The sequence below is a fragment of the Mirounga leonina genome, unplaced genomic scaffold (genome assembly GCF_011800145.1).
Source record: "Mirounga leonina isolate KUSES-001 unplaced genomic scaffold, KU_Mleo_1.0 Mir_101414, whole genome shotgun sequence".
In the NCBI taxonomy this organism is placed as follows: domain Eukaryota; kingdom Metazoa; phylum Chordata; class Mammalia; order Carnivora; family Phocidae; genus Mirounga; species Mirounga leonina.
In genome coordinates, this window is record NW_023270121.1 from 1,224,078 (window position 1) to 1,242,451 (window position 18,374).

At 40.7% G+C, this 18,374-nt stretch overlaps 1 protein-coding gene across 1 annotated transcript; it reads left to right on the forward strand.

Annotated features, from left to right (window-relative positions):
• Positions 1-3,277: 3,277 nt before the first annotated feature.
• LOC118018679 (nuclear RNA export factor 2-like) lies at positions 3,278-18,320 on the forward strand. Its single transcript, XM_035017484.1, has 8 exons — positions 3,278-3,383; positions 16,488-16,671; positions 16,932-17,085; positions 17,383-17,466; positions 17,581-17,685; positions 17,802-17,882; positions 18,003-18,072; positions 18,220-18,320. The coding sequence occupies exons 1-8, from the start codon at positions 3,278-3,280 to the stop codon at positions 18,318-18,320; spliced, it is 885 nt and encodes a 294-aa protein (XP_034873375.1).
• Positions 18,321-18,374: the final 54 nt, after the last annotated feature.

The window sequence follows — 18,374 nt, forward strand, 5'->3', positions numbered from 1 at the left end:
AGGAAGACCTAAGGGGTCTATCTATAGTTGTGAGAACTGCCTGCTGACAGTATTCCTAGTATTTGTGGAGCAACACTTTCTTAATTGAAAGAGTATGGACAATGCATCAGTGTCCACCAAAAGCATCATCCGGTCATCAGAAGGTCCTTCAAGGCAGTGGACAAGACTGGAACTTGAATTACACCTTTAGGGTTTTACTGCTTTGTTTGTATTTTTACACACTAAATATTTTTTGATACTTAAAAGTTCAATTTTTTTTGTTTTCAATTTTTGTCAACTTCTTTGACAGCTGAAGAAATAAGGGAATTCTTCAGGCAAATTAAATGTTTTCCATTCTCTCTTTCAGTTCTTTTTAAAAAACATGATTTAAAATTGTTTTTTTTTTTCCATGAGAGACTATGGACTCTGAGAAACAAACAGGATTTTAGAGGAGAGGGGGAATTGGTTAGCCCGGTGATGGGTATTAAGGAGGGCACATACTGCATGGAGCACTGGGTGTTATATGAAAACAATGGATCGTGGATCACCACATCAAAAACTAATGATGTATGGTGACTAACATAACATAATAAAATTAAAATTTAAAAAAAAAAGAAGGATAATGATGGTACCTACCTCAAAGGACTATTTTCAGGATTAATAAAATATGCATCCTGGAATAAAGGAAGTGCTAAAAAAATGATAAAATAAAATAAAAATTTTTTTTTGTTTATGATATTAATTTCTGTTTTCTGGATTTCATTCACTAATTGAGCCAAGTGTTTATTTCTATTTATCATTGCCAATACTTGAGCTATTGCTTTTCTCTAATTATAAAAAGAAAGGAGAAAGATTTTTGGTACTGATATTACTAACAAAAACAGGAATTTAAGTGGATTTTTGGTTTCAAGAAACTGGGGAGAACATATTAACTTGTGCCAGGTAGCCTACCCAAAGCGATAATGGTAAACATGCATGATCCAGAAACTTTTATATTCACATAAAGGAAAATACTTTGGAAGTAACCTTTAAAATGATATGTTTAAAAAGGAGTTTTGCAACAAATACATGTGATTTTGTGTGTCAGGGGAAGATGAAATATAACTCCTGCTGGGGGATGCATAACAGGTTATTTACAGTTAATACTGCCTATTTGTCAGTGTATTCACAGATATCCATTTATTCATTCACTCATTTTTTTTTCATTCTTTCTCTGTTTTTGTCTCTCTCTCTCTCTCTCTCTCTCTCTCTCTCTCTCACACACACACACACACACACACACTCATGCAAACATTTTTCTTTAGCAGAGGCTGGAGCCAAAGGGAGCTTCTTGCAACATGTTTCAGAGACTTAATGCAATATTATGTTAAGAGGTCAGTCTTGATATTTCAGGTCCAGGGGTCACATATTTCAGAATCAAAGTAAGTCTGAGCAGTGTTTTTGTTAATTAATATTAATATTTGTTTCACTTCCCTAAATATTCAGACAGACTTTGCCTAATGATATCTCTATCAGTTAAAGATATCTCAGCAGCAGCAATAATTTTCAATTTTCACAATTAATTGGCACCCTACATCTTCAGGCAGAAAAGCCAATGGAGCACTCTTTTCAGAATTCAAGGCAGAGCACACTGAAATGTTAATAGTTTTAATAAATATGATAATCTATAATGCCAGGCCCTGACATCACTAGTCTAGTTGCCCAGCTCACTGTTCTCTCTTGAATTTCAAACTCTCATTTACATTTCCACGTGAAACAAGGTAAGTGTTAGTACCACCACTGTGTGCAGGCTGTGATCTGTGAAATGTGTCACAACCAATGCCCTCCAGTAGTTATCTGGACCACTATTAATGCACCTCCACCTTCGTCAAGCACTAGGTCTCTTGTCTCTTCTGTGTCTCTAGCTGTGTTTGTGTGTCTATAAGGGAGGCACAAACTGAGTATCTTAGTATAGTGCTGATAGGAGATTTAGTTTCAGTGAGTGCACAGAGCAGAGTCAGCTTGTATACAAGGCAATAAAGCCATGACCTTTGCTGACTACAAATCTACTAGAGCACTGGTTATGAAATGAACTCCAAACTCAAGAGGCATACAGGGGGAGTTGTGTGAAGATAAAGGCTTTGAGCAAAAGAAACATACAAGTTTCGAGTTATGTCTACATATCTGAGTGTCATCCTCTGCACAGGACCCTTCACACAGAATTCCTCATCACCACACTGGGAAAAATATTAACTGCAAGTCCTGGCAGCAGAGTCAGTGGGGGCAGGGATACCAGATAAGGAGAGATTCTAAAGGAGCCCATTCTGGTATGGGCCCTCATTAGCAACCTGGGGTTCCCTCTACACCATAGATTCTTAAAAGGATATAAACACATTAAAATTTTTTAAAGATTTTATTTTGAGAGAGAGGGAGAGAATGAGCAAGAGAGAGAGAGCACAAACCAGGGGGAGAGGCAGATGGAGAAGCAGACTCCCCATTGAGGAGGGAGCCTGATGTGGGACATGATCCCAGGACCCCGGGATCATGACCTGAGCTGAAGGCAGACGCTTAACTGACTGAGCCACCTAGGCACCCTAAACACTTTAAATGTTATACAAATGATATAAAACATTTTAAATTCTAGTGGATTATGCCAAGTGAAACAAAATTATAAAAATGTGAAGTGGAAAACTCACAGTATTTGCTAAGGGCCTGTTTTTAACACTCCATTCACCTAAAAATAGTATATTCTTTGTCCCAGTGTTTCCACTTTTGAATATTTATTTTATTATTTCATATATTATCACAAGTTTTGCACTAAGATTTCTGTAATTATTGTAGCTGAGAAAATTTTCATGACTTTATTTGACATTTTTGTTGCTTTTTTTTTTTAAAGATTTTTTATTTATTTATTTGACAGAGAGAGACATAGCGAGAGTAGGAACACAAGCAGGGGCAGTGGGAGAGGGAGAAGCAGGCTTCCCATGGAGCAGGGAGCCCGATGTGGGACTCGATCCCAGGACCCTGGGATCATGACCTGAGCCGAAGGCAGACGCTTAATGACTGAGCCACCCAGGCGCCCAACATTTTTGTTGCTTTTAATGAGAATTCTAAGTTGATAAAATTTTGTCTTTCTACATCAATTTTGTCTTTTTATATGAAGGCTATTAAATCTTTTGCCAGTAATATATATGCCAGTTTTTCTTCCCAGATTTTCATATTCTTTTTAATTTTTTGTAAGCAAAGAGTTTTAAAAAAATTAATAGATTTTTATGATTAAGGAAAAAATGTGGTTCAGTATTCAAAAAGTAAATGAATTATGCCTAGAGGTCACAGAACTCCAGGCTGTGGATTGATCAGTGTTGGAGAGCATCCCCAAGCATTAGAGGCTCCAGAAGTCAGTGAAGCACAACTTGGGTTATGGGGTAAGTGCCGATCTTGAGTTCCTGCTCTGATTTTTCCTAGCACTGTGCCCTGTGGCAAGTGAATAACTTGCTCTTTTACCTTCTTTGTAGGAAGGACAGTGATAATAATACATACTGTGAAAGATATAATGAGGATCAAAGGAGATCAGATGACAAGTTTCATCCACAAAGAAACAGATTAGTTTCCTGATGAACAAAGATGCAAAAAAACCTCAACAAATTAGCAAACTATTTCAATAATACATTAAAAGGAACATTCAGGGGTACCTAGATGGCACCATCAGTTAAAGATCCAGAAGATGAGTTGGGAAGTCCTACCCTTGACATAGTCACCCTCATTTCAGTGAGGATCATGGGATCCTGGAGTCACAGGCCAAGTAGAAGCACTTAACCTCCTGGGTCAAGGTGGACACTGATTTGACACACATGATTTGTTCGACCTACAGCAACCTTTGAAGGTGGCTAATTGTTCAACAGATCCTTTGGATCTTGAAATATCTGAGCATCTTCTAAAGTTGCATTTGATCAGTGTAAAACTAAATGAAATATAAATAAATATTCATTTATAATAAGATGTAAGAACATAAAATATAAGTAAAACTCTAGATCTGGTGACTTGAGCCATCTTCACAGCAAATGGTGGTCCCTTAATCAATTCCCATGCCTGAGCCAGAATACTATGAGCAAATGGACTACTGAGGAAAGATCCTACAATGAAATCACAAGTAAATACAGTAAATCTTCTTCTTGGGCTTAGGCAAAGGGACCTCCAGCCATTTACCAGAGTTACTGTGCACTTGCTATAAGGACACTTGCTCTAAGCCAGAGCTCAACAATCTTTTCCTGAAAAGGGCCAGATCATAAATATTTGAGGCTTTGCAAGCCTTTCAAGTCTCTGATGGAGCTACTCAAATCTGCTATTGTTGACCAAAAGCTGCCATAGACATGGCATGGCTCTGTTCCAATAAGACTTTATGTGTGGACACGGACACGTCAATTTCAAATACTTTTCATGAGGCAGGAAACATTATTTTTCTTTTGATTTTGGTTGAAAACCATTCAAATACGTCAATACCATTCTTAGCTTGCAGGCCATACAAAAGCAGGCTGTTTGCCAACCCCTGCTCTAAGCTAATGGAATCACAAGCTCCTCAAAATAGCACTGAGCAGAAAGTCAGCAGAATGAGGTGGCAGCCATTCCTATAGCTTCTGGCAGGTAAAAGCTGATGCTTTTTAACATAGTGGTTTTCAACCTTGGATGCACACTGCAATCACATGAAGAGTTTAAAAACTGTGGTTGCCTGTTTCTGACCCCAATTCTGCTTTAATTGTTGTGGGTATAGCCTGATGCTAGTGAGTTTTTGCAGTCTCCCTAAGTGGCTCTAGTGTGTTAACAAGGATGAGAACTACTTGAACAATTTAAATGATGAGAGTGCAAGTATTTTACAATATTTAATTTTAAAACGTTATAATTGTGATTTTGGGACAATAATATTCCAAGAACAAATACACATAGTAATCTAAGAAAAATAAATATATAGTTATGCTGGAAGGTAAGAAATAGGATTCCCATTCGAGAAAGGGAGAAGGATCTCCTTTTAAAAAAAGAAGGAAGGGGCGCCTGGGTGGCTCAGTTGGTTGAGCGACTGCCTTCGGCTCGGGTCATGATCCTGGAGTCCCAGGATCGAGTCCCATATCGGGCTCCTTGCTCAGCAGGGGGTCTGCTTCTCCCTCTGACCCTCCCCCCTCTCATGTGCTCTCTCTCTCTCATTCCCTCTCTCAAATAAATAAAATCTTAAAAAAAAAAAAAGAAGGAAGGAGCGAGATGGCAGAGGAGTAGGAAACCTAAATGTCTGGTCCCAGGAATTCAGCTAGATAGTTATCAAACCATTATGAACAGCTACAAACTCAACAGGAGATTGAACAAAAGAATAGCAGCAACTCTATGAACAGCAAAGTGACCACTTTTTGGAAGTGTATATTTTTCTGGGATTGTTGTTACCCTGTTAGCATTTTGTTCTCTCATTCATCTATTCTTCTCTGGACAAAATGACAAGACAGAAAAACTCACCTTAAAAAAAAAAAAAAGAACAAGAGGCAGTACCGACTGCAAGGGACCTAATCAATAAGGACATTAGCAAGATGTCAGAAATAGAGTTCAGAATGACGATTATAAAGATACTAGCGGGCTTGAGAAAAGCTAAGAAGATACTAGTGAATCACTTTCTGGAGAAGTAAAAGAACTAAAATCTAACCAAGTTGAAATAAAAAAGGCTATTAATGAGGAACAATAAAAAATGGAGGGTCTAACTACTAGGATAAATTAGGCAGATGAGAGAATTAGGGATATAGAAGACCAAATGGTGGAGAATAAAGAAGCTGAGAAAAAGAGAGATAACTACTGGATCATGAGGGCAGAATTCGAGAGATAAGTGTTAGCATAAGACAAAACAATATTAGAATAATTGCGATCCCAGAAGAAGAAGAAAGAGAGAGGGGAGCAGAAGGTATATTGGAGCAAATTATAGAAGAGAACTTCCTTAATTTGGGGAAGGAAACAGGTATCAAAATCCAGGAGTCACAGAGAACCCCCCTCAATATCAATAAAAATAGGTCAACACCCCAACATCTACTGTAAACCTTACAAGTCTCAGAGACAAAGAGAAAATTCTGAAAGCAGCTCAATAAGAGGTCTGTAACCTACAATAGTAAAAACATTAGATTGGCAGCAGACTTATCCCGGAAACATGGCAGGCCAGAAAGGCCAGTCGATGTATTCCATTGATTTTTTTGTTAATTGGCTTATATAACTGGCTGCTCCCATGTTAGGGGTGTAGATATTTAGAATTGTTAGGCATGATGTATTCAGAATACTAAACAAGAAAAATATGCAGCCAAGAATACTATATCCAGCTAGGCTGTCATTGAAAATAGAAGGAGAGAGAAAAGCTTCCAGGACAAACAAAAACTAAAAGAATTTGCAAACACCAAGCCAGCCCTACAAGAAATATTGAAAGGAATCCTCTAAGCAAAGAAAGAGCCTAAAAGTAACATAGCCCAGAAAGGAACACAGACAATGTACAGTAACAGTCACCTTACAGGCAATACAATGTCACTAAATTCATATCTTTCAATAGTTAACCTGAATGTAAATGGGCTAACTGCCCCAATCAAAATACACAGGGTATCACACTGGATAAAAAAACAAGACCCATCAATATGCTGCCTACAAGAGACTCATGTTAGATCCAAAGACACCCCCAGATTGAAAGTGAGGGGGTGGAAAACAATTTACCATGCTAATGGACATCAAAAGAAAGCTGGGGTGGCAATCTTCACATCAGACAAATAGATTTTAAACCAAAGACTATAATAAGAGATGAGGAAGGACACTATATCATACTTAAAGGGTCTATCCAACAAGAAGATCTAACAATGGTAAATATTACGCCCCTAACATGGGAGCAGCCAATTATATAAGCAAATTAATAACAAAATCAAAGGAACACATCGACAATAATACAATAATAGTAGGGGATCTTAACACCCCCCTCACTGAAATGGACAGATCATCTAAGCAAAAGATCAACAAGGAAATAAAGGCTTAAATGACACACTGGACCAGATGAACTTCACAGATATATTCAGAACATTCCATCCCAAAGCAACAGAATACACATTCTTCTCTAGTGCCCATGGAACATCTTGCAGAATAGATCACATCCTACATCACATCCTGCGTCACAAATCAGGTCTCAACAGGTACAGAAAGATTGGGATCATTCCCTGCATATTTTAGGAAAACAATGCTTTGAAATTAGAACTCAATCACAAGAGGAAAGTTGGAAAGAACTCAAATACATGAAGGCGAAAGAGCATCCCCTAAAGAATGCATGAGTCAACCAGAAAGTTAAAAAGAAATAAAAACATTCATGAAAACAAATGAAAATGAAAACACAACTGTTCAAAATCTTTGGGATGCACCAAAGGCATTCCTAAGAGGAAAGTATATAGCAATACAAGCCTTTCTCAAGAAACAAGAAAAGTCTCAAATACACAACCTAACCCTACACCTAAAGGAGCCGGAGAAAGAACAGCAAATAAAGCCTAAACCCAGCAGGAGAAGAGAAATAATAAAGCTCAGAGCAAAAATCAATGAAATAGAAACCAAAAGAACAGTAGAACAGATCAACAAAACTAGGAGCTGGTTCTTTGAAAGAATTAGTAAGATTGATAAAACCCTGGCTAGACTTATCAAAAAGAAAAGAGAAATGACCCAAATAAATAAAATTATGAATGGAAGAGGAGAGATCACAGCTAACACCAAAGAAATACAATTATAAGAACACATTACGAGCAAATATAGGCCAGCAAATTAGATAATGTGGAAGAAATGGATGCATTCCTAAAATGTATAAACTACCAAAATTGAACCAGGAAGAAATAGAAAACCTGAACAGACCCATAACCAGTAAGGAAATTGAAGCAGTCATCAAAAATCTCCCAACAAACAAGAGCCCAGGGCCAGATGGCTTCCCAGGGGAATTCTACCAAACATTTAAAGAAGAATTAATACCTATTCTTCTGAAACTGTTCCAAAACATAGAAAGGGAAGGAAAACTTCCAAACTCATTTTATGAGGCCAGCATTACCTTGATCCCCAAACCGGACAAAGACCCCATCAAAAAGGAGAATTACAGACCAATATCCCTGATGAACATGGATGCAAAAATTCTCACCAAAATAAGAGCCAATGGGATCCAACAGTACATTAAAAGGGTTATTCACCACGACCAAGTGGGATTTACTCCTGGGCTGCAAAGTTGGTTCAACATCCCCAAATCAATCAATGTGATACACTGCATTAATAAAAGAAAGAACAAGAACCATATGATCCTCTCAGTGGATGCAGAAAAAGCATTTGACAAAGTACAGCATCCTTTCTTGATTAAAACTCTTCACAGTGTAGAGATAGAGGGTACATACCTCAATATCATAAAAGCCATCTATGAAAAACCCACAGCGAATATCATTCTCCATGGGGAAAAACTGAGAGCTTTTCCCCTAAGGTCAGGAACACGGCAGGGATGTCCACTGTCACCACTGCTATTCAACATAGTACTAGAAGTCCTAGCCTCAGTAATCAGACAACAAAGGAAATAAAAGGAATTCAAATTGGCAAAGAAGAAGTCAAACTCTCACTCTTTGCAGATGATATGATACTTTATGAGGAAAACCCAAAAGACTCTACCCCAAAACTGCTAGAACTCATACAAGAATTCAGTAAAGTGGCAGGATATAAAAATCAATGTACAGGAATCAGTTGCATTTTTATACACCAACAACAAGACAGAAGAAAGAGAAATTAAGGAGTCAATCCCATTTACAATTGCACCCAAAACCGTAAGATACCTAGGAATAAATCTAACCAAAGAGGCAAAGAATCTGTACTCAGAAAACTATAGAATACTCATGAAAGAAACTGAAGAAGACACAAAGAAATGGAAAAACGTTCCATGCTCATGGATTAGACGAACAAATATTGTGAAAATGTCTATGCTACCTAGAGCAGTCTACACATTTAATGCAATCCCTATTAAAACAGCATCAACAATTTTCAAAGAAGTGGAACAAATAATCCTAAAATAACTATGGAACCGGAAAAGACCTCGAATAGCCAGAGGGATGTTGAAAAAAAAAAAAAAAAAGCAAAGCTGGTGGCATAACAATTCTGGACTTCAGGCTCTATTACAAAGCTGTAATCATCAAGACAGTATGATATTGGCACAAAAACAAACACATAGATCAATGGAAAAGAATTGAGAGCCCAGAAATGGACCCTCAACTCTATGGTCAACTGATCTTCAACAAAGCTGGAAAGAATGTCCTATGGGAAAGGACAGTCTCTTCAACAGATGGTGTTGGGAAAATTGGACAGCCACATGCAGAAGAATGAAACTGGACCATTTCCTTACACCACACGCAATAATAGACTCCAAATGGATGAAAGACCTAAATGTGAGACAGGAATCCACCAAAATCCTTGAGAACACAGGCAGCAACCTCTTTGACCTCAGCCGCAGCAACTTTTTCCTAGAAACATCACCACCTCACACCAGTCAGAATGGCTAAAATTAACAAGTCAGGAAACGACAGATGTGGGTGAAGATGCGGAGAAAGGGGAACCCTCCTACACTGTTGGTGGGAATGCAAGCTGGTGCAGCCACTCTGGAAAACAGTATGGAGGTTCCTCAAAACGTTGAAAATAGAGCTACCCTACGACTCAGCAATTGCACTACTGGGTATTTACCACAAAGATACAGATGTAGTGATCCGAAGGGGCACATTCACCCCAATGTTTATAGCAGCAATGTCCACAATAGCCAAACTATGGAAAGAGCCTAGATGTCCATCAACAGATGAATGGATAAAGAAAATGAGGTGTGTGTGTATGTGTGTATACACAAACACCATGGAATATTATGCTGCGATCAAAAAAAAAAAAATGAAATCTTGCCGTTTGCAATGACGTGGATGGAACTAGAGGGTATTATACTAAGCGAAATAAGCCAATCAGAGAAAGACAATTATATGATCTCACTGATATGAGGAATTTGAGAATCAAGACAGAGGATCATGGGGGAAGGGAGGGAAAAATGAAACAAGACGAAACCAGAGAGGGAGAAAAATCATAAGAGACTCTTAATCTTGGGAAACAAACTGAGGTCTGCTGGAGTGGAAGGGGGTGGGAGGGATGGGGTGGCTGAGTGATGGACACTGGGGAGGGTATGTGCTATGGGAGTGCTGTGAATTGTGTAAGACTGTTGAATCACAGACCTGTACCCCTGAAACAAATAATACATTATATGTTAATTTAAAAAATTAAAAAAATTTAAAAAAAGAAGAAAGAAGGGAAAAGAAATGGGAAAACATAGTGGTAAAGCAGGGGCCACCAGTAGTAGGATCAAAGAGGAAGCTAAACTGCTGGCAAGGCCAGAGCAAAGTATGGATTAAAGCCAAGCACCGGGGCGCCTGGGTGGCTCAGTCGTTAAGCGTCTGCCTTTGGCTCAGGTCATGATCCCAGGGTCCAGGGATCGAGCTCTGCATCGGGCTCCCTGCTCAGCGGCAAGCATGCATCTCCCTCTCCCACTCCCCCTGCTTGTGTTCCCTCTCTCGCTGTGTCTCTCTCTCTCTGTCTAATAAATAAAATCTTTAAAAATAAGTAAATAAATAAAATAAAGCCAAGCACCTATGAGCCCAGGGCCGACTCAGCAGTGAAGCCTCCTCTGCAGGAGATAGGCACAACTCAGGGTAAGCATGGAAGGGACAGAACAAACTCAAAAAATCAAATGATTTGCGCTGAGGGAATAAAAAAAAAATTAGAAAAATGGTGAAAAAGACCTTAAGATAATATTTCCTTAGAGAGATAAAAGAGTGACAAAGGATGAAATTATATCATTATATAAGAACAGAAGACTGACCAAGAAGTTGGTGATTGAACACAAGGAACTACTTTCACTACCTTCTGAAACTTCCTTAAAACGACATTAAAGGTAAACAAATCAACGCAATGGGATATTGCTTAGCAATGAAAAGGCAAGGACATGGATGGATCTTTAAAAAATGCTGCGTTACAAAAAGCCAGGCACGGAGGAATACAGGATGTATGATTCCACTTATGTGAAACTCTAGGACAGGAAAAACTAGCATAGAGAGACTGAGAGCAGATCAAGGTTTGCATGCAGCCAGAGGATGAAGAGGAGATTAACTGGGAACCTTTTGGGGTGTGGTATATGTTCCACATCTTGATAAGGTGGCAGTTAGACCCAATCTCTGATTATTACATATAAGGAGCTGGGATCAGGAGAAGTTGGGTGAATTGTCTAAGGTGATACAGCTTATCAATCAGCGAGAAGATCCATCCGCTTATAAATGATCGATTGCTCCTATTGTGCTGCATAGTGAGTCAGTAAGAGTAGTGCTTCCCACCGCTCCCCCGCCCCCAGCGCCTGACAAAACCCTGACCCAGGCACAAACATCCTTTTATGCAAGTAAAACATAAATATGAAAGCATAACTATTATGCATTCCAACCACCCATTTATAAATACGGTTGACATTCTCACATGTTCTTTGACCCTGACTTCTTTATGTTTACATTTGTACCTAAAAAAACACAAACATTTGTTAACATCTCCTTCTGAGGAACCATACGGTAACATGACTTTTTTTCTTTTCAGAGTGTATCATGGGGTGCGAGGGATATTCTACCTTCCTTTTTGTAACCTACCACTCAAGCCTGAACCGTTTCTTGAATAATAATGGGTTTCTTTGCCCAAATTTTGGCAATGGGAACTCAAGCCCCCACCTAAGCCTTCCCCTATGCCTGTTTCAGTCTGTGATCTTTTAATTTTGGTTCCCTTAAACAGTATATCGGGTTATTTCCCACCAGGGCTGCTCTGTTTAACCATCGCCACTTTATAAAATATGTGAATAGCTGACACTGCAACCTGCCCTCATTCACCCATCTGTTTTCCTTCTTGTAACAACAAATGCAATTAACACACATTCATCTCTTACTAAGCCCCAGCCATTGTGCTAAGTTCCTGACCTAGTAATGACTAACTTATTTGTAGTGCTTGTTAGGTCACAGGTGTTTCTCCAGAGGCTTTGCCTGTATTGCCAGATACTAGCTCAATTCTCACAATTTTCTCATGAGGTGGGAACTATCACTATCCTCAATTTAAGGGAAAAAATAAGGTGAGTCACCATGAAGTCAAAGTTACTTGCCCTGGACCACAGAATTTAGCACCAGGATTCAAATCCTGGTTGCTCTGACCTCAAATCTGATGCCCTTAACCAATGATGTGTGACTCTGTGTTAGGGCTGAAAGGAGCACTGGGACAGGACTCAAAGTCCAGTGGGCAATGATGGATGTGGTGTCTGGGACCAACATGACCCGAACTCCAGCCCTCTGTCCAAGAGACCCATTGTTGCACACTGTTCCCCATACCGTCTCTCCTTTCTCAGACTGTTTGGGAATTGTTTCTCTGGTGTTCAACTTGAAGATGAAGTAACAGAGACAGACAAGATATACGTGGAAAGAAAGGAAGGTTTCCAGTGGGGTGTGTATCGCCAGGATGCATCCAGTTCCTCAGAGGCTTTGTCTACTTGTGTTTCATTGTCTTCCCAATGATCACCCTCATCTTTCCGGCCCATACGTCCATCCCTTGGCCTTTTTACTCTGTATGTCAGGTACCCATGCCCCCTTCTTTCCCATCTATCTTTGACTCAAAGGACAATCATTTCTACCCCCCCCTTCTGTCAATATCAGCCACTCTCGGGTCCCATTGTCTTTCTGTGTCAAAGAGCCTGTAAAGAAGAATGAAATCATGCCGTTTGCAATGACATGGATGGAGCTAGAGAGTATAATGCTAAGCAAAATAAGTCAGTCAGAGAAAGACAAATACCATATGATTTCACTTATTTGTGGAATTTAGGAAACAAAAGCAATAAGCAAAGGAAACAATGAGAGGGAGAGACAGAGAGCAAAACAGAGAGAGAGAGAGAGAGAGAGAGAGAGAGAGAAAGAGAGAGAGAGAAAGGAACAGGCCCTTAACTATGAAGAACAACCTGATGGTTACCAGAGGGGAAGTGTGTAGGCGGGGGATGGGTGAAATAAGTAATGGGGATTAAGGAGTGCACTTGTCGTGATGAGCACTGGGTGATGTATGGAACTGTTGAATTACTATATTGCACACCTGAAACTAATATAACACTGTATGTTAACTACACTGGAATTAAAATGAAAACTTTCAGAAAAGTACAAACTTCCAGTCATAAGAGAAATAAGTGTGAGGGATGTGATGTACAACACGATGACCATAGTTAATACTGCTTTATGGTATATTTGAAAGGTGTTAAGAGAGTAAATCCTAAGAGTCCTAATCACAAGGAAAAATCTTTTATGTCTTTTTCATTTACTTTACTTTTTGCGTCTATATGAGATGATGGATGTTAACTAAAGTAATTGTGGTAATTATTTATGTAAGTAGAATCATTATACTGTATTCCTTAAACATACACAGTGCGATATATCAATTATACCTCAATAAAAATGGGGCAAAAAAGGGGGGGGAAGAGCCTGTAATACACAACCATATAATTATAGGTATATATTTTGGCAGAAAATATTTTGTATGATAAATTTTAAAAGTGAAATGTCTGGGTCAAAGCATAGGAATGACTTTTGAATGGTTAAGCATACTGTAGGAAAGTAGACTCTCCTGCACTGTTAGTGGAGAAGTACACTGGTGTAAATATCCTTAGGAAATTGTCTCTTAAAATATTTATGTGCTTCTTCTGGGAAGCTGTGGAGCAGAGACTCAAATCTTGGAACTGCCCTAACTCCCAAGCCATGCTCCACTGGGTAATTTGGCCTCTGCCGTTAGGAATACCTTGTATAGAGAATTCTAATACTTTAAATTTGAAAATCAATTCAAATATTAAAATGCCAAGATGTAAAAAAAAATAAAATAAAATAAAGGGCATATTAAAAACAAGAAGCAAAAATTGGGTGTATATAGCATATATTGCATGAAATGAAAATGTACATTAGGGTCCAGTTTTGTGTGGCAATGTACTTTCCAACATGATTTGAAATACATGTATCTGTAATCTAATTATACAAATGTAAAACAGATAATATTAGCACATGCCCATGCACACACACATGCTCATGCACACACTCTTGCTTTCCTCTGACACAAGTACGATACTGGGTGTCACAAAGCTGAGCACCCACAAACAAGCATGTAGGTCCAGAACATTCTTCCTACACATACCAGACACCCAGGAAGCTATATCTGCTGGATTTAAGGAAGACCTCTCCTCATTTCTGCCACCAGTTTGCAAAAGCCTCCCTTCCTCAGATCAGAAAAGCCGTAGTTTTAGCATTAATCAAGAGGGGTGTAATTAGCTCCATTTCTAACTGTACGCTAGTGAAAAATACTAATTTTGCAAAAGACAAATTCAACACATGCTAGTTTTACAAGCAGGTTATGAAACAGTTCTGCAGCCCAATTTTTTTCTGGAATAAGTAGATGTGGGTACAAATGGTTGCGATGTATGGATTCTCAAAAGTGGCTTTGTTGATCCCAAATCTACACTGCCAGCTCAAAGCGACTCCTAATCTGCAAACACTGTGATCGAAACAGATTTTTTCATCTAGTTCAAGACCGATATCTCTACTTGGTCCAAGGCACCTGGATCCACCCAAGCAGGAGTCACTAACCCCAGCTCACAAAACATCATCCCTGGTCTGCTCACAGAAATCTGTCCTTGAGACCTGAAAGTCCACCATTAAAGGAGAATAAGCACACTAGCTAGAGGAACACTTAGGATGTGGAGGCGGACCAATAGGTGAGGACACAATTTCTATTCCTCCACTGACTTGGCTGAGAAATCCTGGGAAGTGTACCTAATGCCTGTGAGCCTGTTTTCGGACTTTAGTGAGGAGGTCAAAGAACTCTAGTGAGTCTGCCCAACACTGAGCTAATGTTGGTTGCTGCTGGGCAAGTGGTGTTTTACTTCTCACCCTGTTCTTTCCCTACCATAGCAGGGATGCCATTGCCATGTACTCAACGACATAGCAATGATGTAGGCAGAATTCCAAACCGACACAGGAAGTACCATGTGAACACACATGATGTCATAAAGGACACTCACGACCGTTTCTTAGCGAGAGGATCAGTTAATACTGTGGTAGAGACTGAGGGGGAACCCAGGCAGCCTGGGTGAGAGGCACCAGCTGATTTCTGATGCTCCTGTTGTTGCCTTTGATTTTGGCAGAACGGCGGTGAGACAGGGATCGTGCCGAGATGCAACCCTTCAGTAAGTGGATATGCGTGTGTGCGCACACATGTGTGTGCGTGGTCTCTCTGGCTTTTTAATCTCATGCCCACCCTCCTGTGAGATTCCCAAAACAAGGTTATGCTTGAGATCGCTCCTGTCTGAATCACCTTGATGAGGGAGGCCTCTGGCCCTGTTTAGGCACCCAACTCACCTGGTCGGTCTGGGGAATGCTGTGGCTGTTAGCTGGCTCACTTTTAACACTTCCCCCTTGACAACGTGATTTCTGAAGTAATGTCAGTTCTCAAAGATGACTCTGAAGCCCCCATACACCATACACTGACCACGGGCCGTTATTCCTCCTTTTAATACTCGGGTTTTTCTTTTAATATTCATCAAGCTAGATCATCTCCTGGACCATCAAACAAACCTCAGCGAATTTTAAATCACACAGAGCACGTTCTCTGACCATAATGGACCCATGTTAGAAATCAATAATAGAACGAAAAAAGAAGAATCCCTACACACTTGGAAATGCTAGTTGACATATCATCCCGGTTTGTCATTCAGATCCTTGTTATAGAGGAGCTGAGGTTAGGAAGAGTTGTCCCCTCAGCTGAAAGGCATTTCGGGCTGGGCAAAAAGAAAGCTCACTCTGCATATTTCAAACTGAGTATTGTTGACAGCAAGGCTGGAGGGAGGGGGACAGCTTAGGAGGCTGTTACATCAGTCCCACCTGACATTAAAGCTTGAACTACACCAGCAAAGGAAGTACAGCTTGCTGATTGTTAGTGGGATCAGTCTGGTGGCTGATTGTATTTGGGAAGCATGAGAGAGATTGCCTCCCTGGTATTGGTGTGGTTTTTAGACAGGCCTGAGAGAAGGTACAATTCAGATGTCTTCCCTGTGTATGGCTGGTTTCCAGTCTAATCCATGGATGCACACATCTCTTTTTTGTTTTGTTTTGTTTTGTTTTGTTTTGTTTTAATAAATTTGCTTCATTCTTTAAAAGGTTCAATACAGTTTTCTCCTCCTCCTCCTCCCCCAAGATTCCTACCCTGATAGTGCCATCTGTCAAATAAGGCTCTCCTATCTGGACAAACAGAGGAGTTTCCTTTCCAGGGTTTGGGAGATTGGACCCTTAGGGCAGGTTGACACTTTGCTTGCCCTCCTGTGGTGTTAGCCTAAGATGTGGTACACGGTAAGTGGACCACTGATGTGTCTTTAAACTTGTATTTTTGTTCCCCTTTTTGAGAATACAATGATGGTGGTAGCTCACCTCAAGGAAGAAAGGAAGTTTGGCGTTCTTTCCGAGGTAATTTTGGCAAGAGGAACCGTCATTATGGACGTGGTGGATATGAGCCTCAGCCTTCACACTTCCAGGAGGATGATGGAAATGTGCTGATGGGAGATGTCCAGGAGGACCCCCAAGTAAGACAGTAAGTGACCTTGCAGACTGGTTTGCGTGCAGCAGCCCCTGGGACTAGGTGACTCTTTCACTCTCCCTGGTCTTCTTTTTGTTCTCTCACTGGAAAACTGAAGAATGCCGGAAGTGGAATAATGGTCAAGCAATCCTAATTGTATGATGGTACAATTAGGTGGTATGTAGATGGTACAATGACAGAGAGGTGAGGGTGTATAGAAGAAGACTTTCTTAACATTTATGGCGACCCTCCTCCTCTCCACTTCCCCTCCACAGCACTCCCTATAGCACCTGGCGCTACAAGAGGAGAGTGAAAAGGCAAAATGAGGGCCATATCCATATTACTGTGTGGAGAGATAGAAAAGCTCTGAGGAGAGAAATGGGGGAGAACACACAAGATGGAACCCCAGGGAGCTGGTTCAAGATCACCGTGAGTGTCTTGGCAGGGTCTGCATTAGATAGAATACCCTGGAACCTTATAAAAAGGAAGACCACATTAAACATCCTTATGTCAATTATTTGGAGGAGATCTTTCCAATGGAGATTCCATTGGAGGGTCTAGGAAATCCACGTTTGGCACAAAAAATAAGAAATAATGCCAGTGGTCCCTACTTTCGAAGCCCTGTACAGCTCAGTAGAAGGTCAGACAAGATCGCTGTTGGGTCTGTTTTCCCTCTTTAATTCTATGTTGTCTCTCCTCACTCCCATCCCTTCTCTTCACCCTTAGATTCCCTATGGGAGAAAGTATGATAAGACATGGCTAATGAATTCAATCCAGAGCCATTGCAGTGTCCCCTTCACTCCAGTGGATGTAAGAGAGGATGGTGAAGCCAGAAGAGTGGGCACAGGGAAGTGGGGGCGGGGGGAGCCCACTGAGTAGGAAGACTCTATCCTCCAAAATTATTGTTGCCTCCCCCTCCTGCAGTTTCACTACGTGAGAAACCAGGCTCGGTTCTTTGTCCAGGATGTTGACACTGCCTCTACACTGAAGGATGTCAGCTACAAGATTTGTGACGAGGAGAACCAAAAGGTATGTGTTGAGGGCATTACTTCTACCTAGTCCCGGGGCAGGAGGACAGGGCAGGGGCTGGTCGTCTTCTTTGGAATGAGAGTTCTTGGTGCTGACCCCACGTCTCCTTCCTGCAGATATCTATCTTTGTCAATCCTTCTACTGCACCTTACTCTGTGCGGTATAAGTTGGAGCCAGAAGAAATGGAGCAGCTAAAGGTAATGCAGACTCAAGGTCCATTGTGTGCCCACACCCACACCCACTTCTTCTTCCTCCAGCCCCTGATTCCCCTATCCCCCCCAGAGCCTCCCAGTGGCTTTCTCCATCTCTCTCTGCAGCTGACCATGAACAAACGCTATGACGTCTCCCAGCAAGCTCTTGACCTCCAGAGTCTCCGCTTTGACCCAGGTACCCTTGACAGCAGTAATTCTAGGGCAGGTGAAGGCACAGGGATCTGCCTGGGAGGGAGGCTGAGGGATGGTGATGTGGGGAAGGATTGGTGCTGGCCCTGGACCCCTCTCAGCCTTCTGATTGCCTCCTCTCGGCTTCCTGAAGACTTGGTGGGCCATGATATAGATATGATCCTGAATCGAAGAAACTGCATGGCTGCCACCTTGCAGATCATTGAAGAGAATTATCCCGAGGTGAGGCCTTAGGCCCAGCGCTGTTATTAATGGTAGGGGGTGGAACTCATGGGGTGGAGGACAGAT

What these genes read in the sequence shown, in the direction of transcription:
- LOC118018679 (XM_035017484.1), top strand. Translation starts at nt 3,278, where the DNA reads ATGCCTAGAGGTCACAGAACTCCAGGCTGTGGATTGATCAGTGTTGGA. An exon ending in AGCACAACTTGGGTTATGGG is followed by an intron (nt 3,384 to 16,487) that starts GTAAGTGCCGAT and finishes CCCCTTTTTGAG; the next exon opens with AATACAATGATGGTGGTAGC. An exon ending in AAGAAATGGAGCAGCTAAAG is followed by an intron (nt 17,883 to 18,002) that starts GTAATGCAGACT and finishes CTCTCTCTGCAG; the next exon opens with CTGACCATGAACAAACGCTA.